At 50.4% G+C, this 25,757-nt stretch overlaps 12 protein-coding genes across 12 annotated transcripts; 6 read left to right on the plus strand and 6 right to left on the minus strand.

Annotated features, from left to right (window-relative positions):
* Positions 1 to 37: 37 nt before the first annotated feature.
* Positions 38 to 2,236, minus strand: ASPVEDRAFT_891125 (uncharacterized protein; the record flags this gene model as incomplete). The annotated part of the gene is made up of 9 exons (XM_040818515.1): positions 38 to 338; positions 389 to 641; positions 694 to 1,005; positions 1,058 to 1,151; positions 1,203 to 1,465; positions 1,512 to 1,607; positions 1,669 to 1,825; positions 1,880 to 1,947; positions 1,993 to 2,236. 9 exons carry the CDS (start codon positions 2,234 to 2,236, stop codon positions 38 to 40), a joined length of 1,788 nt encoding a protein of 595 aa, XP_040669682.1.
* A 1,711-nt stretch (positions 2,237 to 3,947) lies between these two features.
* Positions 3,948 to 7,221, plus strand: ASPVEDRAFT_152350 (uncharacterized protein). Its single transcript, XM_040808297.1, has 4 exons — positions 3,948 to 4,193; positions 4,239 to 4,551; positions 4,609 to 6,314; positions 6,363 to 7,221. The coding sequence occupies exons 1-4, from the start codon at positions 4,012 to 4,014 to the stop codon at positions 7,126 to 7,128; spliced, it is 2,967 nt and encodes a 988-aa protein (XP_040669683.1). The 5' UTR covers positions 3,948 to 4,011; the 3' UTR covers positions 7,129 to 7,221.
* A 417-nt stretch (positions 7,222 to 7,638) lies between these two features.
* Positions 7,639 to 10,109, plus strand: ASPVEDRAFT_43398 (uncharacterized protein). Its single transcript, XM_040812811.1, has 6 exons — positions 7,639 to 7,740; positions 7,795 to 8,279; positions 8,328 to 8,557; positions 8,605 to 8,929; positions 8,997 to 9,522; positions 9,578 to 10,109. Exons 1-6 carry the CDS (start codon positions 7,669 to 7,671, stop codon positions 10,022 to 10,024), a joined length of 2,085 nt encoding a protein of 694 aa, XP_040669684.1. The 5' UTR covers positions 7,639 to 7,668; the 3' UTR covers positions 10,025 to 10,109.
* Positions 10,020 to 11,845, minus strand: ASPVEDRAFT_152352 (FAD-binding oxidoreductase). The gene is made up of 4 exons (XM_040808298.1): positions 11,692 to 11,845; positions 11,222 to 11,642; positions 10,480 to 11,172; positions 10,020 to 10,430 (listed from the first exon to the last, which is right to left on the minus strand). Exons 1-4 carry the CDS (start codon positions 11,770 to 11,772, stop codon positions 10,120 to 10,122), a joined length of 1,506 nt encoding a protein of 501 aa, XP_040669685.1. The 5' UTR covers positions 11,773 to 11,845; the 3' UTR covers positions 10,020 to 10,119.
* Positions 11,846 to 12,060: 215 nt separating this feature from the next.
* Positions 12,061 to 13,250, minus strand: ASPVEDRAFT_195809 (carbon-nitrogen hydrolase family protein). The gene is made up of 4 exons (XM_040809193.1): positions 13,052 to 13,250; positions 12,689 to 13,004; positions 12,523 to 12,646; positions 12,061 to 12,468 (listed from the first exon to the last, which is right to left on the minus strand). Exons 1-4 carry the CDS (start codon positions 13,210 to 13,212, stop codon positions 12,128 to 12,130), a joined length of 942 nt encoding a protein of 313 aa, XP_040669686.1. The 5' UTR covers positions 13,213 to 13,250; the 3' UTR covers positions 12,061 to 12,127.
* Positions 13,251 to 13,433: 183 nt separating this feature from the next.
* Positions 13,434 to 14,943, plus strand: ASPVEDRAFT_43401 (alpha/beta hydrolase family protein). The gene has a single exon (XM_040812812.1). It carries the CDS (start codon positions 13,581 to 13,583, stop codon positions 14,805 to 14,807), a length of 1,227 nt encoding a protein of 408 aa, XP_040669687.1. The 5' UTR covers positions 13,434 to 13,580; the 3' UTR covers positions 14,808 to 14,943.
* A 334-nt stretch (positions 14,944 to 15,277) lies between these two features.
* ASPVEDRAFT_85348 (aldo/keto reductase) lies at positions 15,278 to 16,432 on the plus strand (the record flags this gene model as incomplete). The annotated part of the gene is made up of 1 exon (XM_040817683.1): positions 15,278 to 16,432. One exon carries the CDS (start codon positions 15,278 to 15,280, stop codon positions 16,430 to 16,432), a length of 1,155 nt encoding a protein of 384 aa, XP_040669688.1.
* Positions 16,433 to 17,757: 1,325 nt separating this feature from the next.
* Positions 17,758 to 18,566, minus strand: ASPVEDRAFT_43403 (uncharacterized protein). The gene has a single exon (XM_040812813.1). It carries the CDS (start codon positions 18,161 to 18,163, stop codon positions 17,876 to 17,878), a length of 288 nt encoding a protein of 95 aa, XP_040669689.1. The 5' UTR covers positions 18,164 to 18,566; the 3' UTR covers positions 17,758 to 17,875.
* ASPVEDRAFT_763299 (uncharacterized protein) lies at positions 18,282 to 18,600 on the minus strand. Its single transcript, XM_040816340.1, has one exon. It carries the CDS (start codon positions 18,520 to 18,522, stop codon positions 18,340 to 18,342), a length of 183 nt encoding a protein of 60 aa, XP_040669690.1. The 5' UTR covers positions 18,523 to 18,600; the 3' UTR covers positions 18,282 to 18,339.
* Positions 18,601 to 18,872: 272 nt separating this feature from the next.
* On the plus strand, positions 18,873 to 20,199 carry ASPVEDRAFT_891134 (uncharacterized protein; the record flags this gene model as incomplete). The annotated part of the gene is made up of 4 exons (XM_040818516.1): positions 18,873 to 19,180; positions 19,228 to 19,334; positions 19,404 to 19,560; positions 19,625 to 20,199. Exons 1-4 carry the CDS (start codon positions 18,883 to 18,885, stop codon positions 20,197 to 20,199), a joined length of 1,137 nt encoding a protein of 378 aa, XP_040669691.1. The 5' UTR covers positions 18,873 to 18,882.
* Positions 20,200 to 20,421: 222 nt separating this feature from the next.
* Positions 20,422 to 22,796, plus strand: ASPVEDRAFT_54217 (uncharacterized protein; the record flags this gene model as incomplete). Its single annotated transcript, XM_040814900.1, has 7 exons — positions 20,422 to 20,424; positions 20,929 to 21,478; positions 21,537 to 21,886; positions 22,031 to 22,242; positions 22,305 to 22,445; positions 22,526 to 22,668; positions 22,711 to 22,796. 7 exons carry the CDS (start codon positions 20,422 to 20,424, stop codon positions 22,794 to 22,796), a joined length of 1,485 nt encoding a protein of 494 aa, XP_040669692.1.
* A 1,159-nt stretch (positions 22,797 to 23,955) lies between these two features.
* ASPVEDRAFT_73527 (uncharacterized protein) lies at positions 23,956 to 24,986 on the minus strand (the record flags this gene model as incomplete). Its single annotated transcript, XM_040816211.1, has 3 exons — positions 23,956 to 24,089; positions 24,138 to 24,307; positions 24,363 to 24,986. 3 exons carry the CDS (start codon positions 24,984 to 24,986, stop codon positions 23,999 to 24,001), a joined length of 885 nt encoding a protein of 294 aa, XP_040669693.1. The 3' UTR covers positions 23,956 to 23,998.
* Positions 24,987 to 25,757: the final 771 nt, after the last annotated feature.

Raw genomic sequence — 25,757 nt, forward strand, 5'->3', positions numbered from 1 at the left:
TAAACTACACCAGCTCCATTGAGTAGGTGCGCCTTGACTACACATTTCCGCCGCTCTCCGTAGTAATGGGCCCTTTTGTCTCCTTGTCCGAGTTGTTATCTGAAGAATCCCCAGTATCCTTACCCTGAACCTGAATCTGCTCCGCGGTAGTTTCAATGGGACGGCCTGTTGCATCATGCGTTGCATCCCATTCTTCAACCTCAGCATTAGGCACCTTCCTAAGCCGGTTGCTCTGAGCTCCGCCTTCCAGACTGATGAGCTCCTGTCTCAAGGTGTAGCCCTTGATCCTAGGGATAATATACGCCCAGAGCACGTAGTATATGGCGCACGCCACGAGACTGTCGCAGTTAACAAAAATAAACTTGGCCGCACTCGGACTTTTACTTACACTCCGATTCCTGTCACCACGTACGTGGCGTACCAAAAGCTGACATCCCCAGCATACTGGCCACCGGCGGGAGGGTACCACGGCATCACAAGTAGGTAGAGCTGGACAAGGATATTAAAGATAACCACCACATGCCAGGCTTTGAATTCGGGTTCTGGGAGGTTGGCCTTCTTACGCTTCCAGCGAATAACGTAGACGCCGACAGCCATGGCGAGGTTGAATACAGCGGTAGGGAAGATTTTCAAGTCGTTCACTATCTCAGTCAGCTTATATGTGTCGCTTAGTTATTTCTTGTGGAATCTGACCGAAAGTGAAGGCGTCTCCTGCCGGAATGGCGAGGATCATCAGGATAGTTATAAACCAAATCACAACGTACGGTCCCAATGGCGTGCCAAATGGCTTGGTCGATACCCAGAATGTAGTCCATGGCAGGACTCCCTGTCGGCCACATTCCCTAATTTGCCTGGAGAGCCCAACTATCACAGAAATCATGTTTCCGAAAGAAGCCAGGGCAATCAAGAAGTTCAGGCCCCGGACTGCGGCGCCGTCTCCGAACACCTTGGAGAAAAAAAGGCTTGCAGTGGTGAGCTCGGAGTTTGCCAGTTCATCTTTGGGGACTAATATCGTATTAGTTTGTTAATTGCCCGATGCCACGACTAGAGAGCTCACCAGCAGCGAAGAAGGCGACATTTGCGAACATGTATAGCACGTAAACCGTGGTAAGCGCAACAGTGGCGTAAATCTTAAGTGACCTGACAGGGTTCTATCAAACATCAGTGAAACCTTCGTACATTATATACTGTAGTAGTCATACCTTGATCTCATTGGCAACATTGAAAGCATTGTAGTAGCCCCCGTACGAGAAGATGATACGGTACAAGGCAGTCGTCATCCCGTAGGCAGAGGCTGAAGCACTCCCCGACCACGCATCCTGAAAGTTGGCCTTTGGGTTTTCAACCCTGGTATTGCCTCCCAGAACAACAAACCCAGTGAGAATAACGAAGACTAGGGTACAGATCTTGACAATCCCAACCCCATTTGAGAACCAGTATGCGTACTTCGTGTTGAACACCAAGGCTGGCCTCGTCAGTACTCGGACAAACTATTCAGGCTGCTGGCTTACCCAATGTAGCGAGAGTGTAGCATGCTAGGGCTGTCCCTTTGACCTGCCAGTCGGTCCCTTCGTGGCCGGAGATGGCGATAAGGTAGTTGGCCATGACTAGACAACTGTTAATATCCTCCATTGGATAATAGCGTTGACTCACCAGTGGCATTGGCACTTCCAAACGAAAGAATCACACTCTGAACTGCGAACGTGGTTGGAAACAGCCACATTGGACGGGGATATGTCTGTTCAAGGAAGACGACTTCTGAGCCCGATCGACTGGGGAAGTATGCTGTAAACTCGAGATAGACGGCTCCAGAGGAGAGACATAACTGTCCAATTAACACGTCAGTCAGCGTAACCTTCTTATTAGAAGTAAAACATACCAAGTAACCAATGGTCCAGTAAACAAAGCTAACACCAACAGACCCAGTACCAGACAGAATAGAGGACGCTGTCCATATCAGCTCACATCCAAGTATAGGCCGGCCTTACTCACGCGTAGAATAGATACCCGCGCCAATCATCATCGTGATATTCAGCAAGGTAATTGTAGCAGGGCCGACAGCGTATCCCAATGGGGATTTGTTCTCAACCGGAGCACCGGAGGCATCTTGATATGTCGGCGGCGCATCGTTTCCTCCCCTTTCGCCGATATAATGAGCGCGTCCATGATCTATCTGGGTTTCAATCACAGTACCCGGCTCACCAGCGCGGTCGCTAAATGGTTTTCGCCAGGACATTGGGATTGATGGTGGGAGAAAAGAGCTAGGAGTAGGCACATTACAGGGATACAAGATGCGCCGCACGAGCCTGCTATATACCACACCACTTTTCCTGTTGGCCTTCCTTTTTCTTTTTGTCTCGTCTCACGTTATGCTTTCCTTGTCCAGGAAAAGTGTAATCTCAAGAGGAGTCGTTGTGGATCGCCGGCGATTTCAACATCGGAGGGGCGAATGGTACAACTGGCGCCACAATTGTCTTGCAAAACCTTCGCTGGAATGTTAACTAGTAACTCACGTCGGTCTAACAAATATCCCCAGGAATACGTCAATGTCTGCCCATTCTTTGGCTAAACCATGAAGGTTGCAGCTATGTCGAGTGCATCATGCTGCCGTTTGCCCTCTTTTCAGGGATCAAATGTGGGAATTGTCAATAAATAATCGGACAAGACAGTTCAGGAACCCGAAATAATTCCACTCCACATAAAGCAATGGCTGCCCAGAGTGCGCGATGCGATTGCAAAACCCCGAATGGCATCAGTTCAGGGATGCTATTGCGCAAGTCCGAGCCCAAAATCCTCCACGCGGTGCAGTCGGAAATTTCTTACCTTTCTGGGCTTCTATACCGGCAACAGAAGTAGTCACTTTTGGGTCAAAAACATCTTGTCGAGGTCTCAATACGCTTGTTCTATTAAAGGTATGTGATGCGCATAGTGCTGCTGCACCCCGTATCCTTATACCGTGGTGTTTACTTCTAATAAGGAGTGCTCAGCACGCAATAGCCAGTGATATGGCGAAAGGATACCTTGTTACGTGAAGCTGTCGGGCTCGCCGCGGTATCCGCCATCTCCTTCCTATAACAGTGGTCCTTCACGATCGCCTTTTCCACCCGGTCTGATCGAGTTACGCCATTTGGGTCTATATTTGCCAACCCCGTTGGATGATATGCAACCTCGAAAGTTGCCATAGAGCTAAGCAGCAGCTGTCTACTTAGCCAGTGGGGCTGGCAGCTGGCTAATATGACAAAACAGTTCTTACACTATATTAATATAGATTCGACATGACTCGCTGGCTTCATAACACGGCCCGATCCGTCCATCAGATCAAAACAAAAATCGGCATTCCTACCGGCACAGCTTCGAACATCTGGGCAGACTATATATGCACGTTCGGGGACGGTTCCTTCTATGATCCTGTTGTTCATTCTCGATTCATCGCGTTATTGCAACTGGCAGTGTCCACAGATGTCCCGGCCATGTCAAGCCCATATATTTGTACCTTAACGCCCAACAAGGGGACAGGCTTCGCCAGCTCGGATGTTAGTCTGGAGATGCAAGTGTCAAATGGCGAGGCTCTACATCTACTGCATCGGCAGACCCCGCGGAGTCAGACCGGGCCGGGCTTCATGGATTTATGCACTGGCACGGACCATCTCGATCTGGACTATTGCCTACTAGCGAGGGCCGATACTGCTTGAGAGTCAGGGGCTGCCAGGAACAGTCATGTACTGTCGGCGACTGTCGGCGACTGTCAGTTCCGGTCGGTCGGTTTTGCCCCGCCCGAGTTGTTTGTGCACAAAATCTGCTGGAGTTGTGGGAAATCCCTGAATAAGATGTGGGTTTATGCACAGCACAGCGCTGAGTCACGCACAAATTGCCTGCATAACGTTGCCTATGCAGATCCCAATGTTGCATCTCCAGTTCCACGTTCTGATCGTTCTGATCGTTCTGATCTCCATCCATCTCCAGATTCTGCTTCTGCTTCTTTTGTTTTCTGCATCTGCAAATATTCTCGCGATGTCCAATCGCATTGATGGCAGTCCCCCCAAACAGCGGCGCCTGCCAGCATTCCTGGACCATTTCAACACGCGCGATCTTAAGATCTTCTTTCGCTGCTGGGCCGCCGCTTGGGTCGCTGCTCTGTTGATTTTCATCGGCCCTGTCGCTGACAATTTCGGCTCTGCAACGTTTTTTGCCTGGTAAGTCTCTCCATGCTTCAATTCTAGCTGTGCTAACGGCCCCAGTCTGGTGTTGTTTATGCTGCCCCCTTCTGGTGTACTGTTTGTCTTCATTCTCGGATCGCTCAGTCTGTACATTGGAATTGGCCTTGCATGGGCATGGGGCGTCATCACTATGAAGGCCGCTCTGGCCGCCAGACCAGAGGCAGACACTCAGGCTCGAGTAGCAGCCCTGCAACAGGCTGCTGCGACCGAGGCGCAATCGACTGGATCCTCAGCCGCAGGGATTGCTCAGCGCATGATCTACGATGGCTGGATGTTGGATGCGCGGGTGACTGCTGTTGTGTACTGCATGTTATGCGTCTTCATCTACTTTCTTGTATATCCCACCCCTTGCGCAGCTGCATATACTCCTGCATCAACTAACCAATTATAGTCGCGCCTGAGGGCTTCTAATCCGAAGACGGCCTTTACTGCGATCTTTGGTATCATCATCACCGATCTGTTCCTGTGCTATGGGCCCCTGCTGCCCTCTTTCAATGGTACTCTGCCTCTGGCCCTCGTGAAACCTGCTGCTGCAGGCACTGGGCTTGGATTCGCCTGTTCAATTCTCTTTTTCCCGCAATCCACGTCCGATATTGTCCTCGAAGGCATTGGAGATTTACTGCGACTAATGGAAGACTCATTGCAATACTCTGCTTCCGCTCTCAGCAAAGAATCTGAACCACTAGATCCCCAACAGCTCCAGAACCGACGGACTAAAATAATAGGGCAGTATAGGAAGCTCGACCCATCGTTTGGGTTTCTACCACTTGATTTTTCCATTGGAAGCTGGGGGGCTGAGACAGTTGCCACCTTCAAAGAGCCGATGCGACAGCTGTCGGCGGTGATCCTGTCGCTCGCAGAGTTCCATAAAAGCGCCATTGAAAGTCGCCTCAAGACCCAGGAGCTGAACAAATCACCAAGTGACACTAAGGAACTCGTTGAGAGGGACCAGGAGAAAAAGCATAAGAAAGAGAAGAAAGCGAACAAACAATGGAAAGTGGGCGCACACCATCTTGCACAGGTGGCCGATTTGGTCAAAGGGCTGCAATATACGGAAGACCACTCTGTCGATCCCGATGTGGCGAATGAATTCACTCGCCATAGCACCGCCGCCATGGATGCTTGCTTAGAAGGAATTCGTGCTACAGGCGAATGTGTCCGGTTTGTTGAGCGGCAGCATTGGTATCACAAAGCTTCTCCTACAGCACATGAAGAGCTGTATGAGCGGACGAAGACCGTGCTCGAGAAACTGCGACAAACCAAAACATCCTTTCTACATGACATGACAGAGTCTCTTATTACCGGGTATGCCCAGCTGTTTGAAAATGATGGCCCAGACGAAAATACTCGAGCAGATCAGGTGGCAGGCATAATAATATGTATGAACTTCCAAGAGCATATGGCAAATGCACTGGACAAGACAGAGGGTCTTCTAGCCCGCATGTCAGACGTCTTTCCTGAAGCCACTCGAATACGCCTTTGGTGGCCAACGAGTCTGAAATACGCAGCTCGATGGATGCTCGGAAAGAAGGACAAGGCCCCTACACTCGCACCAGCCAGCGACGACGACCCCGATCAAGCCTCCGCTGGTGATGCTACACAGTCTGCGCAGGAGAAGCTACGAATTCGTCGTGGATACCGACCTCGAACCCGTCATCCTCTAGGTAAAGCTGTCATTGGGACATATCACTGGTTGACCTGCGATGAAGGACTGTATGCTCTGAGGATGGTCGTTGTTACCATTGCAGTGTCCATAGCTGCCGTTCTGCCACACACTGCTGGTTTCTTTTATCGTGAGAAGGGGTTTTGGGGGTTGATCATGGCTCAGACGGGTCTTTTGGTCTACATGGCAGACTTTACATTCTCGGTTCTCGCTCGACTTGCTGGTACCATCGGAGGAGGTGTCCTGGGCTTACTGGCGTGGTATATTGGCTCTGGAAATGGCCCAGGCAATCCGTATGGCTTGTCGGCTGTCCTCGCTGTGATGCTGATAATCTTCCTCTGGATTCGCCTCTACCTTCCTCCCAATCTCCTTGCTGGAGGCATCATGGGTGCCGCAACTTTCCTGTTAGTGGTCGCCTACAGCTATGTTGATACGTAAGTTATCCTGCAATAACCGAGCGCCGAATATAACTGACAATTCAGGCACAATCCTACATACGGAGACCCAGGTGTTGGATACAACGTCTTCTGGCGGCGATTACTCCTCGTCCTGATCGGAATCGGCGCAGCGACAATCGTCCAGATGCTCCCCCATCCCCCCTCTGCCTCACGCCACGTCTGTAAATCTCTTTCTCGCTCTCTACGCACTTTATCCGACCACTACGCCCTCCTCCTCTCCTGCTGGGGCCGCGCAGGCAACGAAGGCAAAACCATCACGGAACCAATCTGGCTCGAGCTCACCGAGTCCCTCGTCCTCCTCGAGCCCATGATCTACAACCTCCGCTTCGAGTTCTCCAGCTCGCAATTTGACTCTAAGAGTCTCGGGCAGGTTAAACAGCTCTGCCACGCCTTAAATGGCTTCCTCGCTCGCCTTATCGCGGCATCAGCCACCCTGCCACAGGAATACAAAGACCGTCTCGCACAGCAAATGGGCATCCTGGACCACCGCTGCATCGGCGAGATAATGGCCGTTCTCGGGGTCTGCGAGCAAGCGCTACGAACAGGCGATGCACCCCCAGAAATCCTCCCCACTCCGCTTGTGCGGCGCGCGCTGGATTTCTGGCAGACGCATCAGACGGAGTATCTTCTCAGTGCGGATATGGTGCGCGACGAGGACTACCGTAGGTATTGTGTTGCATTGGGATCGTACGTTCGGTTCCTGGGGAAGATTGATGAGCTGGTGCTTGTTATCAAGGGTGTCCTGGGCGAGGCGCATTTGGTGTCGAAGGATTTGATAGACCTGGTCTAATTTGGATTGTATAGAGGTGGACACGAGAATAAAACTGTATAAACTGGGATATAATACTCTACAACTACACTATCCGATAACATTATCATGGACTATTTAATATTGATAATCCACTCTTATATGGCTGTTAGTGGCGTATTGTCACAATTGTCAACGGTCGTGGTTCATTTATCATATACGCCCATCTACTTGGATGGCCTACGATACGTATGGGTTTGCTTCTCGCCAGGTCCTGGCTCCATTATATATTTCATGTGGGTTCCCCATGTACGCTGACCACAATTGCCAACCTCAACTCAAAAATACCTCTCGTCAGTAAAGACACGAATAACTGACGTTTTAGGCTTTTCTGATCTAAGTGTGACCGAATGTAAATAATCAGCATTGGTGTGTCTTGGCTGGTATGGCGAACCTGAATGTCGAGTCAGGTGACTTCCAATTCGGCCCGACTTTGTAAATCTTCGGGGCAGCTTCAGCTTTATCGTCTCCGAGCCTCCGAATCTCCATCAACTTTATCAACAGCGCTCGACTGTTGGAGCCATGAGTTCGCAGTCACCGGCCCAGAACACTACTCATTCCGTAACTGCGTGTCAGCGATGTCGTGATCAAAAGGTAGAGCCGCAATTTCCACAGAACGCCCACTGCCTTTTGCTGACCATCGACTAGCTCAAATGTAGCCGTGAACGCCCAGTATGCACGCGATGTAGGCGGCTCCAAGCCAACTGTGCCTATCCGAGCCCTCCCAGTCGCCGGGGTCGGAAGCTGCAGCGCAGTTCGAGACGCGTAAATCTGGGTGGCGGCCTAGGCCGAAATCAGTCCCATCCACCTTCTATTCAAACACGCGAAGAAGCCTCCGAATTTGATAGGACAACCCCCGTCCTGACACCCGTAAACGGGCTCGAATCAATAAATGACTCTTCCCATTCGTATCAAACACAGCTACGCAAGACTTGTCCAGCTAGGACAGGGTTGATTTCTACTTCCGACCCGCCGCTACCACCCCGGGCGATTGGGTTGTCCCTGCTTGAAGTATATTTTACGCGTATCTACAATGCTTCGCTGATGTTTCACAAACCCCTACTATTTAGAGACTATCTTGACGGGAGGCTTCATGATGTTCTACTGAAGGCCATCTTTGCCTTGGCCACGCTGTATGTCTCGACCCATTAATTCGTGGTTCACTACTGAGAAGATACGAGCTTCTTATCCACGCCGAACGAAGGCGGGCGGGAAGGCTCGCTAGAGCAGTCCGAGTTGCGGATTCTAAGCCCGTACTACCCCTGTGGCGTCCAATGGGCAAAGGCTGCTCTGAGAGATGCTATGCCATTGGCAGCACAAGAGCAATCCCTCATGGTTACCCAGGCACTTCAATGCCTGCAGCACTATTGGTTTGGAGTTGGTGACCCATATTCAGCAAATCTATGTCTCAGTAAGCTGCTCTTGCAATTATTTGACGAATACTATTAATGCAACTAGCATTGGCACACCGTTCGTGCCAACTCCTTGGATACAACAAATTGACCGCTGATGCCGAGGTACAATCCGAACTCAAACGTCGATGCTTCTGGGCGTGCTGGGTGTCGACCTGCATAGTAGGAGCGCCTGAACCGTATATCCGGTCAGCCTGGCAGGAGGTTGAGATGCTGCCACTCCCTGCTTGCATACACGACACAGGATTTGGATACGAGATTATAGTAGACCAGCGGATGGACAATCAGTGGCATTCGCGCCCTGTGGATTCTCATGAGTCTGTTCGATCACCAGTCGCTGCAGCATTGCTGGTTAAAATTGTTGGCGTATGGTATGTCCTTCTGGTTGCTTCGACATCCCGCTTTCTTTTTATACTAATCTATCTATCAATGTTCCAGGACGAAAGTTCAACTCCTGTTAGCTGATTCAAAATTAATGACCATAACCGAGCAACTGGATTGCGTGGAGCAACTGTCCAGCCTAGCGACATCGGTTTTTGACACGGTGCTTCCTGAAATTGACATTTCCTCAGAAAGCGGACGACTCATGCTCCTTTGCAATGCTCTATACCACCAATGCCAGATCGCTCTGCACTCCATGATCGTCCCTCTGTTTTCAGGCACGTCTCTCGAAGGAGTAAGCCGTGAGACTGTTAGACGCAGCGCCGAAAGTGTCATATGTCATGCGCATCTATTTGAGAGATTATTGACACCATACTTGGACAAAAAAGCTGATATCACTCACCTGGCCCCCCTTGTAGGCCACGGTGCTTTTATAACGGCTATGGTTTTATTGGCTACGGAAATTCCTCATTGGGTCACACATAACGGTAGACAAACGGAGCGCCGCAGTTTAATTGCAGTGCGAGCGATCCTGAAGCTGCTAGATATTTTTCGGAGACATTGGCAACCGTTACAACATCATGTAAGTCGGGTAACTGTTGAACTTCGATCTTCTACTTCTAACGATTGGCATACAGTGGGAGAAACTTCACGCTGCCTTGGAAGCGAACTTTCCGACCAGCAATACCCATTTCGAGGCAGAAGCTTACGGAAGAGATGGATCGACTGGTGCTTCTATTCGAGATTCGGCCCGAATACAATCGAACTATGCGAATACTAATTGGGATAGTGGACATGAAAGTCGGATCCAGTCTCCATGCCCGTTAAATAACATACCCCACTCTCTGGCGAGGAGCCAATTCCCAGTGGAAATGGGCATATCGCCTGGAAATGCAGTCGAGGAAACCGAAAACCCTTTTAACCCTGTAGACTCTAGGTGTGCTGACGGTTCAATCATAACGCAGTCTGCTGTCACAGAAGAGGATGCGTGGTTTAGCTTGTCTTTTGCGGAAGCCGGAATCGAGCAATTTGCAGGTTACGAACATCTGCCTTTATTTCAACAGGGATGGATGAATTTCGGTTGAAGTTGATTATATTCAGGTGTTAGGGATAGAAATCGAGAAACAATGCAACAACACTACTCTTGACACATCTTTTGTTAACATACAATGTCAGCCCCTCAAAGTTCGTCACTTGCCCTAAACCAGGACTGTTGGCGTGCTGGCAGTTTATACCCTCCACGCCACAGCGTTTCTAGACTGCGCTTCGGATTATACGCATCTCTCACACCCATCATCCTAGTCACGTCTTCAGGAGTAAGCGACTGCTGGTACACGTCTTGGTCCTTATTTGCGTAGTTCAAATAGACAAAATCGGTCCAGACGCCGCGCTTACGAGCCTCCTTTGCGGCCAGTTTACCCAGTTTGTCTGTGGCACGTTTCATGGCATCGTCGTGTGCCGGATCGGTCCATGTGGCCATTATAAGGTTTACTACGCCCAATTAGACAAAAGAGTAAAGGGAGTAAAGGGAGTGGCTCACATGTCAAATCCTCGCTGCTCTGGCGCAGACCATTGTATACTGGGCTATAACGAGTCGCTTCGATAAAGTTCCTTTGAAACGCCTGCGAGTTAACACACACAGAGACACCCTCCTTATCCAAAAGTGACCCGTAGACCTTGTCGACCAGTCCAAACATATCTAAAGCAATATTCGTGGTGGCCTTCGTGGTAAAAGGGACCCAGGCTCCACGGGTTTCACCGGGGACAACTGCTGCAATCACATCTTTCACCACATCATGCGTGCTGCCGGTCTTCTCTAGATGCTGCAAGGGCTCAGCATTGGTAACAGGGTCTACTGGAGTGCCATCGTCACTGCTAATGCATGTAAGGAGCACTTTCTGGCGACCCTGATGCGCCAGAACAACCGCCTTGGAGATATTCGTGTTACTGCTGTCATGGGAATATGCCTGATAGTCGGAAAACGCTTCGGTCACGACCTGATCGGTAAATGGGTATATGTTGACCGCGCCCCATATAGCGGGAGAGTGGTAAGTGCGCATGTCGAACCTGGTGATAATGCCATAGTTCGAGCCCGCGACTTTGAGCGCCCAAAAGAAATCCGGATGGGATTGCTTATTAGCATTAACGACGGTCCCGTTTGCCAGAACAACCTCGTAGTTGAGCACGGTGTTTGACCCAAACCCGACAGCTTGGGACTTGAATGCGAATCCCCCTTTATCTCTGTCAGAGAAGTGCGGACTGTATGGTAGAGCAGAGCTTACCTCCTGCAAGAAAACCACCAACACCAACCCCACTGATCCGCGCTCCAGCAACTGTCAGGTTATAAGGCTCCATTTCCTTGTAAACAGTCTGCCAAGTTGAGCCAGGGCCAAGCTTTGCGGTATGTTCGCTGGGCAAAATTTCAATCTTGTTTAGTCCCCGGAGGTCGACGACAAACCCATCGTCAATATTGGATGCGCCCTTCCATGTCATATGTCCACCAGAAGCAACCGCAAACCGACACTGACTTGTTTCTGCAAGTTGAAGAATCTGAGAGACATCCTCAGTGGATGTAGGCTTTACCGTGCAGGCTGGGAAGAGCTCCCGTTGGTGGAGGGAGTAATATGTGGAATGGCGGTCCTGATAGTCGGGAGAAGAAGGAAAGTGGACGAGAGACGGCAGAGTCTCATAGAGCTTATTACACTATGCAGTGTTAGCAAGCTTGCCAAGATGTAGATGCCGAGTGACCCACGCAGTCCTGCGGCTGGCTTAAACAATTTCCATAGGGTACTAAAGCCGCAGACAGAAGGCACAGGCTGGATATGATCCGCATGTTGAAAGACAAATAAATGGATACAATATGTGTAGGAGAATAGTGCCCTCGTCTGTCGAGCAGGACATACGGCCACTGTGTGTATCTTGGGTTACCACCTTTGAGGTTATATTCTTGATGGCGGTATTTATTCCTCAGCAATGGGAGTAAGCAGCCTAACGAATAATATAGTAAGTTGCTAGTAAGCCATGACAAAGTTACACTGCAGAGCCATGGAACCCAATCCAACGCCGTTCCAGACAGGCCCATCATTCTGCTTACTGTTTTACTGTCCTCGGAGGAAGTTACGGCGAAACGAAATTAATTAGGTTCGGAATATAGTAATAAAAATAGTTAGAAATAATAGAATGTCAAATCAAGCTGAGCGAACAGACTTCTGCTCCTCCGTGTTCGACACCAGCCAGAGCAAATCAGGACGACTACAATGCCCGCAGCAGTCCAGCAGGCCTTTTTCCTTTATTTGATCGTCAAAATCTAGGGTAGCATAGACAATGCCCTCTTCAGTCAGCGGCAAATTATTTGTCAGTTTTCGTCCATCGGGGCCAAATATCGCACTCGCCCCGCCTCCAGGTGTATTGAAGACCATCCCATGTGCCGTTCCCAACTTCTCAACCCCTTTCGTGCTGATAACGGTGGTAGAATGCAGGGTAAAGGCTTGAGATTCCATTGAATATACGCGTGAAGCCGCTTCAACTGCTTTACCAATATTAGCTGGAAACGAGACTACGAGATGGGAGTAGGGCTACTGACCTTCCTGGGACATGGAATATGAATGTTTACCGCCAGGGTGAGGCATGACAGGAGGCCAAGCAGCAACGTGGATTTCCTCACCTTGCGCGAACGTATGGTATTTTAGCAGTGGATTGTAGTGTTCCTAAAAGCTCAGTATCGTCCATGTAGAGGGATTTGTGCTTACACCACAGGACAGCGCACCAACCCGACCGACTGGAGTCTGGGCTACGTTGCACAATGACGGACCATGACCATCGCCAAATACCGTCCGCTCCATATGGATCGGCTTCAGCTTGCGTCGGGCCACCAGGAGAGATCCATCGCTGTTGATCGTGGACTGCGCGATATACACCGTGCCACCACTTCGCTCGGAGAAGCCGAGACAGACAACCATCTCGTTTTCTGCTGCGCACTTGCGAATAACGTCCATTTCGGGAGAATCGACCACAAGCGAGTTCTTGACGAACTCGACATTGAGGACAGGGTCCATTGGTCTGCTCCTGGTGAAGTTAGGAAGGCCTGCATTGGCGCAGTTTGAAAGTCATACCATATCCACCCGGGATAGCCAGGCACCCAGAGTTCTGGAAATGCGATTATCTGGGCTCCATGACTGGCAGCATCTCCGATAAAACGACAAGTCTTTTGAACGGAAGCTTGAAGGTCAAGCCACTCTGGCTCGGCCTGGACGACTGCAGCTTTCACCACCATGTTGCAGCCCTTGAGGTGTAGTCAAACATTGAATAGAGACTGCACCGTTTCATTTCTTAAATATGTAATATAGCCAGTACTTATTTTCCCTAGGGTCTAGACTCGTCTATGGTGATACATCGACCCACGTCATCATGCCTACCCAGTTGGTATTATTAATTAGCCACCAACCAAAGTTGCTTCGTTCGATAGTTTAGAGTATTTTATTGCATTCACAGTAACTCGAGAGCGCTCTATGGTCTCCGTATGCAGCATAGGTCGGACCGAATTGAATCGGGCCGACTCGGTTCATCGAATGCACATGTCGAAGGAAGACTTTAAATCAACCATCCACCATCCACCCCAGGTTTCCAGTAGAAACAAGCACAATGCTCATAAACCACTTCTTCCCATCCAACGAGTGCTTCAGCTACGAAGTGCTGCGCGCCGCCGGGTACGCAAACTACGGTGGCGCCGATCTCGGCGAAATCATCGCCATCACGTCCCGAATCCGCGCTGGGAACGAGGACGACTGGATACGCGAATGGAAACGCGCAGCAGAACGAGCAGTCGCCAATGCAGAAATATCAGAGTCAGCGGGGAATAGAGTCAGTGCTCACGAGGCGTATCTGCGCGCATCGAACTACTACCGCACGGCGGAGTTCTTTCGCAGAGAGAATGTCGACGAGGATGAGATTGCACGTCTGATGTATGAGCGGTCGGAAAATGCATTCGACAAGGCTATGAAATTGTCTGCGTATGAGTACCAGTCGATTCGGATTCCTTACGAAGGCACGACGCTCCCTGGGTATTTCGTCGCCCTTGATAATTCAAAGAAACCGCGACGAACTGTCATTTTCAACGGTGGATATGACTCGACCATGAGCGAAGCATGGTTTGCCATTGGAGCGGCAGCCCTGTTACGGGGTTATAACTTTCTGGCCTTTGATGGTCCAGGGCAGGGTGCTGCAGTCAGATTCGAGCGCCTGTTCTTCCGTCCGGACTGGGAGAAGGTATTGACACCGGTCATCGACTACGCCTTGAGCCGGCAGGATGTTGATGGCAAAGCCATCGTTGTCTTTGGATGGAGTATGGGCGGGTACCTGGTTGCTCGCGGTGCCACTGAAGAGCATCGCATCCAAGCCCTGATCCTGGACGACGGGGTATACGACTTTGGAGCTGCGTTTCGAGCCAACCAGCCATGGTTCGTGCAGAGGCTGGTCGAGAACAAATACGACTTGATAAGCAATTTCATTTTTGGATGTGTGCAGTCTCTATCCACTGGTCTGCGCTGGGGGCTGCGTAATGGGCAGTGGACGTTTGGCATCTCATCTGCGGCGGATTTGATGCGTGCAGTCAACGAGTATACTTTAGAAGGGAGAAGCCAACAGATTACAGCCCCATGTTTGATTCTTGATGCGGAAAATGATCATTTCTTAAAAGGACAGCCCGACTTGTTGCGCGAGCACCTCTCCTGTGAACACGAATTCGTCAGCTTGAGAAAGGATGAGGGTGGTGACACGCATTGCCATCAGGGCACCTTCTTCAGGCTCCATCAGGTTGTTTTTGACTTTCTAGAAAAGCGCTTGGGAGACGGAAAGGGATATGTTAGTTGAGCTGTTGGATGTCAGCGTTCCACCTCAGGGCCTAGTTCTCTTGATTGATAATAGATTGTTCAAATCAACCGCTTAGTACTCACCAAAAAAGCCTTTATACATGGGCTTGGTAATGAAAATAATGGACAATACTGGCCGTCTACAATTCTGTGTTTGTAGTGATATATATTGATGATCGACATTGATAGACACGATGCGATAACATCAATATCAGTCAACATCTCTAATCACCCCAATGCGTAATAACAACGTGGTGCAGGTGCCGACTCGGTGTCCGTGCAACAGCTCTCCAACAAGGTTAATAAGTTACTGGCGAATAGGAAGTTGTAAAGGTCCACAGCCAAGCCCGCCGCTCCACCATAAGCAGGAGACGGCGGAGATATCGGCGATGATGACAACGACGTCATGACGATGCACATATAAAAGCAGCCCGTCCACATCCCGACTGTAGATTCGACAACTACGCATCAATGACTTCTGTTCAGAAAAACACCGACTCTTCGCTCTTCCGCCACCGCCAGCTGGCACCGACCGCCGCCGTCCGGGTCTCCCCACTATGCCTGGGCACCATGACCTTCGGCGGCCAGCAAGAGGCCAAATACGGAGAATGCTCTAATAAAGAGGCCTTCGCAATGCTCGACTACTTCTACAGCCAAGGCGGCAACTTCCTCGACACCGCCAGCGGGTACCAGGAAGGGCACTCTGAGATGCTGGTCGGGGAATGGATGGCCGCACGCAAGAACCGCGACCAGATGGTGCTTGCGACCAAGTACACAACCGCATACATGACACAGCATAAAGACCGTATCCAGTCCAACTATGGCGGAAACAACGCCAAGTCGCTGAAGGTCAGTGTCGACGAGTCGCTGCGCAAGCTGCAGACGTCGTACATTGACCTGCTATATGTCCACTGGTGGGACTACACGACCTCCATCCCGGAACTGATGCATTCCCTGAACGACCTGGTTGTCGCGGGGAAAGTGATTTACCTGGGTATTTCGGACACGCCGGCTTGGATCGTCACCAAGGCGAACCAGTATGCGCGCGACCACGGGCTGCGCCAGTTCGCGGTGTACCAGGGGATGTGGAACGCGGCCATGCGGGACTTTGAACGAGACATCATCCCCATGGCGCGCGAGGAGGGAATGGCGCTTTGTCCATATGGTGTGCTGAACCAGGGCAGGTTTCAGACCAAGGAAGGATTCAAAGAGCGCGAGAAGGATAACCCTGGCCGCAAGTTCATTCCCACGTCCGAGCATGACAAGAAGGTATCTGCTGTGCTTGAGGATGTAAGCAAGGCTAAAGGCGTGGAGCTGCTCAATGTCGCCCTCGCCTACGTGATGCAAAAGACTCCTTATGTTTTTCCAATTGTCGGCGGTCGGAAGGTCGATCACATCAAGGGCAGCATTGCCGGTCTTGATATTACCCTCGAGGAGGAGGAACTGGAAAAGGTCGAGGGAGCCTATCCGTTCGATTTCGGATTCCCGCATACCTTCCTGAGCGGGTCGATGTTTGACCATTCCACACCGAAGATGGCAGACAAGCCGGGCGATGTCTGGTTGACAAAACCACTGGGCAGGTTCGACTGGGTGGACCAGACTAGGGCTATACGGCCATCGCAGTAGGGGTACAGATGAATCGAGCTTGCATAAAACAATATCACATGCGCTTGATATTAGGAGACTTCTACTTGTCAAGTGAACTGCTTGGAGCTGTTGTAGGAGTCGTCCTGCCCTTTGGGCAGGATGCACCAAAATAGATTCGAGATGACACCACAAAGCCCTGACAAACAAACCTGTGTATTCACCAATGGCGCTGATTCGAGTCTCGATATTTGGTTCCCCATCGTAGAATGTTTCCTGATCGGCTAGCCCGTGGGGGCTGTTTGCATTGAGATGATAAAGACAAATTCTGCTGGCTGTTATTCGTGTATTGAAGTCCCGGGGTCCTTCAGGCTCAGACAAGTAAAACACACGAATAAGCTTTGTTTACGGGTATTCAAAGGGCCGTAATTGAACTGGTGTAAGCAGCAGCAGAAATGCGAACAAATTACTGTCCCAATGACAGTCAATAATCTACCCTCCTGCACGAAGACCGAATACACATACACCGACTCTGCAGAGATCGAATTGCCAGCATCTTTAACGGCGCAGGCCACGGACGAAAGTTTAGCTTCCTTTGTGACAACGTATGCCTCAACAATCAGTACCAATCTTGGAGGGCACGCGGCCACGACAACTTATCTGCGACGTCTACTTTAAGAGTGGCTCAACATCCTGCTAGAGTCTACAGCACGCCGATACCCACGTTTCTTAAATCCGGCACTCCCCGTGCCGATACCCCAAATACTTGTCTAAGCTAAGAAGTAGTCGGTCAAAATTACGGTTGCAAAATCCCTGTATTGGTTGTCATCAAGTGTGTCGGCTGTGAATATCCACCCCTCTTCCTTCAACCGCCTTGCTGCCTCGTCCCCCTTCGCGTTTACCTCATCTCAAGTTGAAGCAATGATCGACCCATCAGAAGCAAGTTCCAAGGAATTCGCAGTAACGTAAGTAGCAGAAACATCCCACCTTCGGAGCTGACTTACTTCAAGAGGTGGAGACAAGGCTAGATGGCCTTGAGGTCAGCAAGCGGGGAACTAGACTCAAAGACCCTATCAGCGGGGTGGAAATAAGTATCAACTCGGATAATGATATTTTGTTATAATCAATACTCCCTTGTTGTTTCTTACTCTGCTTACTGAAACCGTGCGGGCGAGGACTGCCCTAGGCCCCTGGCTGTAGGGATGGCTTGTTAATGCTTAAATTACCGTCTTTGACCGTGTTATGTCAAATGTATCCCCCATCCCGGTGATATAAAATGCCCTATGCGATTAAATGCCCACCGATACCTGCATAGCTGGGTACTATTACACATGCTCTAATCAACAATGTGGTTAGTTGCATTGCATGTTGAGGTGAGATTCTATTTGCAGCGTTGAGATCAAAACCGGGGTCTCAGCACCTAGGAAGTAGTCAATAGACAAAATGTATAACCTGACATAGGGACCGTTCATCTATGTCACGGGCTTAACACCAGTTATCATTAATAACCTCCACAATAACCCCATGATCCTCCTCCTGCTTCAACCCAGAAACGCAAACAACCGCCACAATCCCAGCAACGCCCTCAACACGAATCGGCACGCCCCCACCATGAATAGCATACTGGGTCGATTCCTCCATACTCATACTAAAAAGCCTGCGAAATTTATCCTCATCTCCACCGTCAAATACCCGGTTCCAGTACCAGGTACTTCCCGACCATCGCAGCACCACATTGCGCTTCCGAGCTACCCAGTTCTCGTTGTCCTTCATTGTATTCGGGCCGCAGACGGATTGGAAGACGACCTGGCCAGTTGTGGCGAGCGTTACTGAAATCAAGCAAGACTCCTTTGGTGTAAATGGGAGGAGGCGCGCGTAGAGGAGGTGGCCTAGTTCCCAGACATCTTCTTCCGTAAATGAGGCGAATGTGAAGCAGTCGCAGGTTTCTTTTATGGCTGCGGGCTAGGCCTAGCAGTTTGGCGGGCTCGTCTGTATGAAGTGAGATTACTCACATCGGTTGGGGGATGGGCAATTGGCTTTGGCTCGGACGTGTTCGTTGTGGCATCAAGAACCTTTCGCAGTCCATGGCCTGTTGTCCAGTCTCGCCGACGAAGTCCAGGCTGAGAACTCATGGTGTTGTACGGGTTGGAGTGTGATGAAAACCCGCCGAGATTTGGGCGGCTATTGGGATTTATCCCCTGGCATGCGGAACCTGATACGCTGACCTGAAGTAGCATCCCACGATCTGCCGAAGATAAGCATCAGAGAGGCCGAAGATTACCCGGACACTAAAGACCTGCAAAACGCCACAGGGATTTTCATGCAGGCGCTAGGGGAATTTCGGTCGACAAGGCTAACGGCGTCATGGCAAGATAGCCCTAAAAGGGTATCTAGATGCGGGGTCGATATCAAAAAGCGCAGACTTCATTATTAGACTCAATCGCTCGACTCTCATCTCCTGACTATCTACCATTTACTGGACCTGAAATACAATGGCCACCATTAAAGTCGGAATCGTGGGCTACGGCAACGCCGCCAAAAGCTTCCATCTCCCGCTCCTCCAAGCTATCCCGGACTACGAAGTCGTGGCTATACTTCAGCGAGCTGAGGCCCCTACAGACCCCGCATCCGCAAAGGGCTCGCACTATACTGTTGACTTCCCAGGAATAAAACACTACAGAACGGCAGAAGATTTCTTCGCGGACAAGGAGGTAGCGTTTGTCGTCGTTGCAACACATAACGATACCCATGCTCATTTTGGGGAGCTGGCGTTGAAAGCGGGAAAACATGGTATGTTATAATTTAGTTTCTGGAGATTCGTGTTAATATGTTCCCAGTCATTGTCGACAAACCGTTCGCAAACTCCTCCTCCGAAGCCGATAAAGTCATGGCCATTGCGAACCAGAAGGGATTGATCGTAACCTGTTTCCAAAACAGAAGCTATGTAAGATTCGCATTGATCCCCCTCTCCCCACCCCACTGCCGCCAGTTGCTAATGAGGCTGTGGCGCTAGGATGGCGACTTCAAGACAGTCAAGGAACTGGTCAAGAAGCAGGCGTTTGGCGAGATCACGGAGGCGGAGATCCACTACGACTTTGACAGGCCTGCATGGCTGCACTACATGTCCAACAAGGAATACACCCCTGGAGCTGGGATGACTTTTGGTTTAGGTACCATCCATCATATTAGACCTCCAGAGGTACTTAACCTATCCTGACAAATATATTCTTGCAGGAACTCACAGCATCCATCAAGCATACCTACTCTTTGGACGCCCTGCATCAATAACAGCTTTCTACCGCGTCTATCGCGACATCGAAAGCGAGGTCGAGGACTCGTCCACCATCATCCTCCAATATGATGGCGCACAGAAGAACCTGCTCGTCACAGTAAAGACAACAGTAATCTCCCCGATGGCACAGCAAATGAAGTTCTGGATCCGGGGTAAGAAGGGATCGTACATCAAGCATCAGCAACGGAGTACATGTCCACAGGAGGAGCAAATCGCAGAGGGTGTCAACCCTCTCAATCCAGAATTCGGGTCTGAGCCTGATAGTCTCCGTGGGATTCTAACTACCTATGAAGAGTTTGATAGCGATATCCAGAGCTACGATAAAGACTCCCAGAGATACGTTGGGCGATATCCGACAATTAGAGGACGGTGGATGGGTGTTTATGAGGATGTTGCCAGCGCCATTAACGGGAAAGCGGAGCTGGTCGTCAAGGCCAGTGATTCAAGGGATGTGCTTAGGATTATTGAGCTGGCGAGGGAGTCTCATGAGCGGGGTGTGACTGTGGCATGGAAATAGGCATTTACTAGCTAGTCATATAGAATCTTGAATCTGATCTTCTCTTCGGTACCGTCCTTTAGACCTTGGACCAGGAATGAATAGAGAATACACTCGTACGTGGTATCTGAACCACTGCATTTGTCCCAAGCGACTCTTCATTATACAGTGACACTCACCCTCTCTGTCATAACAAGTTCGAACGGACAACCGCTGCCAGTCCGCTGCTATACACTTGGCGCAATGGCTGGTCGGGTCCAGGACCGAGTTTCCGTTTTGCCTGGCCACTACCGTGGAGATGCAATCGAGTCAGTCGAGATCTGTGGAGCTATAGGTGGAGCCATTTGCTGGATGCGACTTAGCTCCTGTCTCTTGACGTCCGCAACTCCGCGAGGGCTGGTTTAGCCAATGATTAATTACCCCATAGGTTGGGGGATCGCCCAGACTCCTTTTCCCCGGCCCATTACCCCAGGTCGCGCTGTCTGATAGTCGGGGTAAAATGCCACGCACCAACCGGTCATTTGAGAGAGAGCTCTAGCATTGGCATTGTTCGTTGCGTGAGCCCCTTGTCACGGACTGTACCTTTTCTCTATCCCTTCTCTATCCCATTCGATCTTGCCAATTCGATTTAAAGTGCCATTTCCCCGCAAGGTATGCGGGTTTGTTACTATTTCTTTCCACATCCGCGTCTCTATAATTTCTGTGTTAACTACAATCCTGACAATATCAATGACGCCAAACCTACAACAGAATGGCGAGCCGGACGTGGTATCACCCGTTGGTGATGTATCCAATGTCCTGCCGCAAGATGGCAAGGCATGGTGGAAGAAGCCCCATCTGCTGAAGTTGAACTTCTATATCTTCAGCTTCGTTCTCTTTTCCGCCTCGAATGGCTACGACGGAGCATTGATGAACGGTCTCCAGGCTCTACCGCTCTGGCAGAATTTCATGGGGCACCCAACTGGAGCCTGGCTGGGATTCATGAATGCCTGTACGTCGTTAGGTGGTGTTATCATGGCCTGGCCTTCTGCATGGGTTTCTCAGAAATGGGGTAGGAAATCCGGCATTTATCTAGGATATGTCTTCCTGGTTGTCAGCGTGATCCTGCAGACAGTAGCGCCGAGCCCCGCTGCCTTCATTGCTGGAAGAATACTGATCGGTTTCGCTGCTCAACTTTATGGCAACTCTACTCCGCTCTTGATCGCTGAAACTGCGTATCCATCCCATCGGGCAATTGCCACGGCCCTGTACATGTGCGGGTGGTATATCGGCAGCTTGATTGCGGCGTGGGCCACCTTCGGTATGACACTCCCGAGTCTGATTTTACAGTTCCCAAGGCTAAGAATGGCATGATCCAGCAACACGACACTACAGCACAGACTGGAGTTGGAAAACCCCCGTCCTGCTGCAAATCGCAATTCCCGTGTTCTCGTTACCAGGTGCAATACTAGCCCCCGAGAGCCCGCGCTGGCACGTCGCCGGAGACCGACTCGATAAAGCCACCGACACCCTGGTCAAGCATCATGGAGGGGGTATCCGAGACGACGTTATCAACTTCGAAATCCAAGAGATCGTGTCCACACTCCAGAGCGAGAAGGAAGTGGGGGCAACAACCTCGTGGAACAGCCTCATCCAGACAAAAGGAAACCGCCACCGCATGTTCATCACTGTCTCGCTCGGGTTCCTCGCCCAGTGGAACGGCGTGAACGTAGTATCTTAATATTTCGTTATGATGCTCGAGGCGGCAGGGATTCGGTCTTTGGATAACCAGACTCTCCTCAATGGGTGTCTGCAGGTGTGTATTGACCTCGTCCAACCCGAAATCAAAAGATAACTAATAGCCATTGAATAGATCTGGAACCTAGTTTTCGCCGTCGGCGCTGCATTCTCCGTTGATCGTCTGGGCCGCCGCAAGCTCTTCCTCATATCCAACGGGGGGATGGTCATCAGCTACATCTGCATTACCGCGCTCTCAGGAGTCTATGCGAGAAGCGATGCTGCGCCAATCGGAACGGCCGTCATCCCGTTTATCTTCATCTTCTACGCCTTCTACGATATTGCCTAGTCAGTATCTGACCATTATAGCCCCTACCCAACGTGTCCCGTTGTTAACTAAGTATCAACAGCACCCCCCTCCTCGTCGCCTACCCCGCCGAAATCTGGCCATACACATTCCGATCCAGAGGAATAGCTGCGACGCAACTATTTACCCAAGCCTCCGTGGTACTAAATGTTTTCATCAACCCCATTGCGCTGGATGCTATCGCGTGCGTACCCCCTCTATTCTCTATTCCCCCCATGTAGCGCGTGGCCATGAAGATGCGTTTAGTCTGCTGACGGCATGTAGCTGGAGATATTACATCGTGTTTGATGTTGTCCTCTGTGCGGCTATCCTGACGGTCTGGTTCTTCTATCCTGAAACAAAGGGCCACACGTTGGAAGAAATGGCGGTTGTTTTCGATGGGCCGGATGCGGCGGTTTATGGGACCGGTAAGGGAGTTGTTGGGGATGAGCTGGATAAAGGGCATATAGGAATGGACGTCGTGCATGATGAGGACCTGGATGATCATGCTCCTACTCCTCCGGATGTCGCCAAAGGTTCATCTTCTCGGGGATGAGTTTGGAGGTGAAGTCCGGTGTGGGAGGGTTGCAGGGGATGGTGGACTGGTCAAGGTCTGTTGTCAACAATCAGATGCTTAAGTGTTCAGGATCGATTAGACCTGGTGATGCACAAGTTACAGTGTTTATGATATTCGAAGGAGGGGTTTACCTATACTCTCTTTAACCAGGCAGACCGCTGGACCATGGTTGGCCTTAGAAGCAATTTACTGTAGTAGGTATTTCAAAGCTGCCATCTACGATCCACTGTAAACCAAGGCAACGCGCAAGCTACAGTAATCTTGTTACCACAGGCTGTGACTTGGAGCATTGTCTGGTGTGATAAACCTAACCCTCGGGCAGAATAAACCGGGAAACCCCCTGTAATCAAGCCAAATTTAGGGTCGTCCGAAAACCTGTCATGCAGCAAAGTGGGTCAATCGATCTCAACAGACTTTAACCTGCGCCTTGTGTAACCTGGCTGGCTGAACCTTGCTATTCCTTCGCTCGTCTGGGAAGGTCCCCCAGGACAGCTGATACATCGACTGTGCTTCGTGCCCAGAGCGGGGGAGCCAGTTTATGTATAGTTCTGCGACGGTCCCACCTCACGGCCGTTCCACTTCTCTTGTTCGTCTGATATAACATACTGTAGCCAAGGATCCAACACTAAGCGATATCAACGAAGGAAAAGAGCACTCATTCAACTCATTGGAACTCTTGACCAGGAACTGAACGAACTGGTCAAGATATCAGGGAACTAAATATAAAGGGTCCTTTCCTCCGGAGGTAGAGTAGTGGGGGCGTAGCTCAGCTGATCAGCCAACGATGCACTTGATGCAGTTTCTTGCGCAGGTCCTTCCGAAATAGGAATATGTGTTACATGGCACCTGCAGAGAATCCATCGATTTGTAGACGGGAAATGCAGTGGCCACCGCTATTGTGGCGGGGTTGAATACGAAGAAGAATATTCTCCGGGGGTGGAAGGTTGAGTGTCCAGGGCCGAGCTGCATTACAAGTATAATAGCCTTACGAGCATAATACGACATATGTATGAAGTGGACGATGTGTATTTGTCAGAGCTAGAGGTTTTCAATCTATCTCGCTATAAATTCACACTTTTATTTCCCATCGCCACGCGTTGTATGTAGTCAGTGTATTTGATCTCTCCTGATCAGCCTTACAGGTAGTGGCCCCTTGTCCCACACTATAAACGCCCTCTGGCTCACCCCCCAGTCGCGACTTCCCCGGCCAGTACCAAATCGAATTCCCATACTAGCCGGCAGAGGATCAAGCTCGCTTCAGCAAAGGCCAAGCTAGAATATGTCACTATATGTATTCAAATGAAAAAGGATCTGGCTTACCTCCGTCCAGGAGATCCATGCGGTCCAACCGAGAAAGGCTGCAAGACGGTCTTTTTATCATCACCTCCTTCAGGGTTGTCTTCCAACCACCGCTGAGGTAGGAATGTAGTTGGGTTCGTAAAGTTACGAGGAGATTGATAGGCGCTCCACGAGGAGGCAGAGACGGCTGTCTAGATACGTAATTTAGAATATATATGAACAACTCGAATAGTAACCATCTCGTACCTTCTCTGGCACGTAGCTCCCACAGATCAGGGCACCACCCGCTGGTATAACACGGGGCATTCCAAGCGGTAGAGGGGGGTACATGCGCAGGGATTCCTGCAAAGCAGCACGTAGATAGGGCATCTTTGCGGTAGCGGCAAATGTTATTTCAGACAGCGAGTGAAACCGCCCTCTAACTTGGGTGGCAAGCTCGGTATACACCGCAGGATTTGTGAGAAGATGATATGTATACCCGGATAACAGGGTAGCTGTTATCTTGCTCCCGGCTATTATAAGAAAGCTCGTGTTCGTAAATAGCTCCTCTGGTGAAAGTATAGCCTTCTTGCTTGTGGCATTGGTAATGTACGAGATAAAGTTGGGAATATCTAGGGCAACGTCGCTCCGCTGAGGCGTTTTCGCGGTGATGGAGTTGAGTTTTATATCACGGTGGCGGAGGAGGTCGCGGCAGTAGAATAGAATAAGTGGTTTTAGGATAATAGTTAATGAAGGAAAGTATTTGATCACGCTGAGGAAAGCCCATGCTTTAATAGACCCGAAGAGCATGTCCACCCAGGGGAGGTAGGTAGCCTTCCTCAGACAATCCAGTATCTCGCTAAAAAGCTCCTTAGCCATGAAGTCGAACATAATGTAGTTATACTATTGTTCGAAGTCAACTATTCCATCATTCCTCTGCGCCGAGATAGTGCTGAGCTGGTCGATGAACTTGTTAACGAGCGGCTGCAAGACTCGCTCGTGGTGTCGCAACGCCGGCTCGGAGAACGCGCGCATGATAGCCCGCTTCTGGTGACTGTGGATATTATCTAGTGCGGTGAGAACACTTGGCGCTTTCTTCATTAAAGCATTATAGAAGTGCGGGTCCTTGGGGAAATTCTTAGAAGTGCTGTAGATATCTTTCCATGCTTATTTATTAATGTAGCTGAGTTTATCGGGGGCGATGCGGACTACATGGCTGTATTTATAGTGAAGACCCTGCACATGCAAGTACAGTGCTCCTCTGGTATAGGCGATTGTATACAGGAGTCTGGTTACTGTTGACAGGAAGGGCCCGGGGTAGTGCCGCAGGGGATGCAGGTGGCGGTTGTAGATGGCCCTCCAGGCGATATACACCGCGGGCTAAACAGGAATCAGTTTCGAAGAAGAGCTTGGGAGTTGACCTACCAAGACAACAAGACTCGAGAGGGAAAGGCCCATTTTGGTAAGCAGTGCAGGACACCTACGTTTGATCTGGTCTTGGGTTCTTTTATGACACAGACCGGCGTCAGATTTGACTCGGCCAGCTGAGCCCGTGCAGCAGCAAGCAAGGACCGACTCCTCCGTTGCACAATCTGACATGTCGCTGCAGCTGTGAGCCACTCAGAGCCAGGAGAGGCGATCGTGCTCTTTGCATGCATGTTA

This window comes from Aspergillus versicolor (genome assembly GCF_001890125.1).
Source record: "Aspergillus versicolor CBS 583.65 unplaced genomic scaffold ASPVEscaffold_7, whole genome shotgun sequence".
In the NCBI taxonomy this organism is placed as follows: domain Eukaryota; kingdom Fungi; phylum Ascomycota; class Eurotiomycetes; order Eurotiales; family Aspergillaceae; genus Aspergillus; species Aspergillus versicolor.

Excerpts from the sequence above, each read along its gene's own strand:
- ASPVEDRAFT_152350 (XM_040808297.1), top strand. The coding sequence starts at position 4,012 with ATGTCCAATCGCATTGATGGCAGTCCCCCCAAACAGCGGCGCCTGCCA. Across the intron at positions 4,552-4,608 it reads GCGTCTTCATCTACTTTCTT|TCGCGCCTGAGGGCTTCTAA; the intron begins GTATATCCCACC and ends AACCAATTATAG. Across the intron at positions 6,315-6,362 it reads GCCTACAGCTATGTTGATAC|GCACAATCCTACATACGGAG; the intron begins GTAAGTTATCCT and ends CTGACAATTCAG.
- ASPVEDRAFT_43398 (XM_040812811.1), top strand. The coding sequence starts at position 7,669 with ATGAGTTCGCAGTCACCGGCCCAGAACACTACTCATTCCGTAACTGCG. Across the intron at positions 8,280-8,327 it reads ATCTTTGCCTTGGCCACGCT|CTTCTTATCCACGCCGAACG; the intron begins GTATGTCTCGAC and ends AGAAGATACGAG. Across the intron at positions 8,930-8,996 it reads GTTAAAATTGTTGGCGTATG|GACGAAAGTTCAACTCCTGT; the intron begins GTATGTCCTTCT and ends TCAATGTTCCAG.
- ASPVEDRAFT_152352 (XM_040808298.1), bottom strand. The coding sequence starts at position 11,772 with ATGCGGATCATATCCAGCCTGTGCCTTCTGTCTGCGGCTTTAGTACCC. Across the intron at positions 11,173-11,221 it reads TGGTGGTTTTCTTGCAGGAG|GGGGATTCGCATTCAAGTCC; the intron begins GTAAGCTCTGCT and ends ACAGAGATAAAG. Across the intron at positions 10,431-10,479 it reads GAGCAGCGAGGATTTGACAT|TAAACCTTATAATGGCCACA; the intron begins GTGAGCCACTCC and ends AATTGGGCGTAG.
- ASPVEDRAFT_195809 (XM_040809193.1), bottom strand. The coding sequence starts at position 13,212 with ATGGTGGTGAAAGCTGCAGTCGTCCAGGCCGAGCCAGAGTGGCTTGAC. Across the intron at positions 13,005-13,051 it reads GGCTATCCCGGGTGGATATG|GAGCAGACCAATGGACCCTG; the intron begins GTATGACTTTCA and ends TAACTTCACCAG. Across the intron at positions 12,469-12,522 it reads ATATTCCATGTCCCAGGAAG|CAGTTGAAGCGGCTTCACGC; the intron begins GTCAGTAGCCCT and ends ATATTGGTAAAG.
- ASPVEDRAFT_43401 (XM_040812812.1), top strand. The coding sequence starts at position 13,581 with ATGCTCATAAACCACTTCTTCCCATCCAACGAGTGCTTCAGCTACGAA.
- ASPVEDRAFT_43403 (XM_040812813.1), bottom strand. The coding sequence starts at position 18,163 with ATGAAGGACAACGAGAACTGGGTAGCTCGGAAGCGCAATGTGGTGCTG.
- ASPVEDRAFT_763299 (XM_040816340.1), bottom strand. The coding sequence starts at position 18,522 with ATGAGTTCTCAGCCTGGACTTCGTCGGCGAGACTGGACAACAGGCCAT.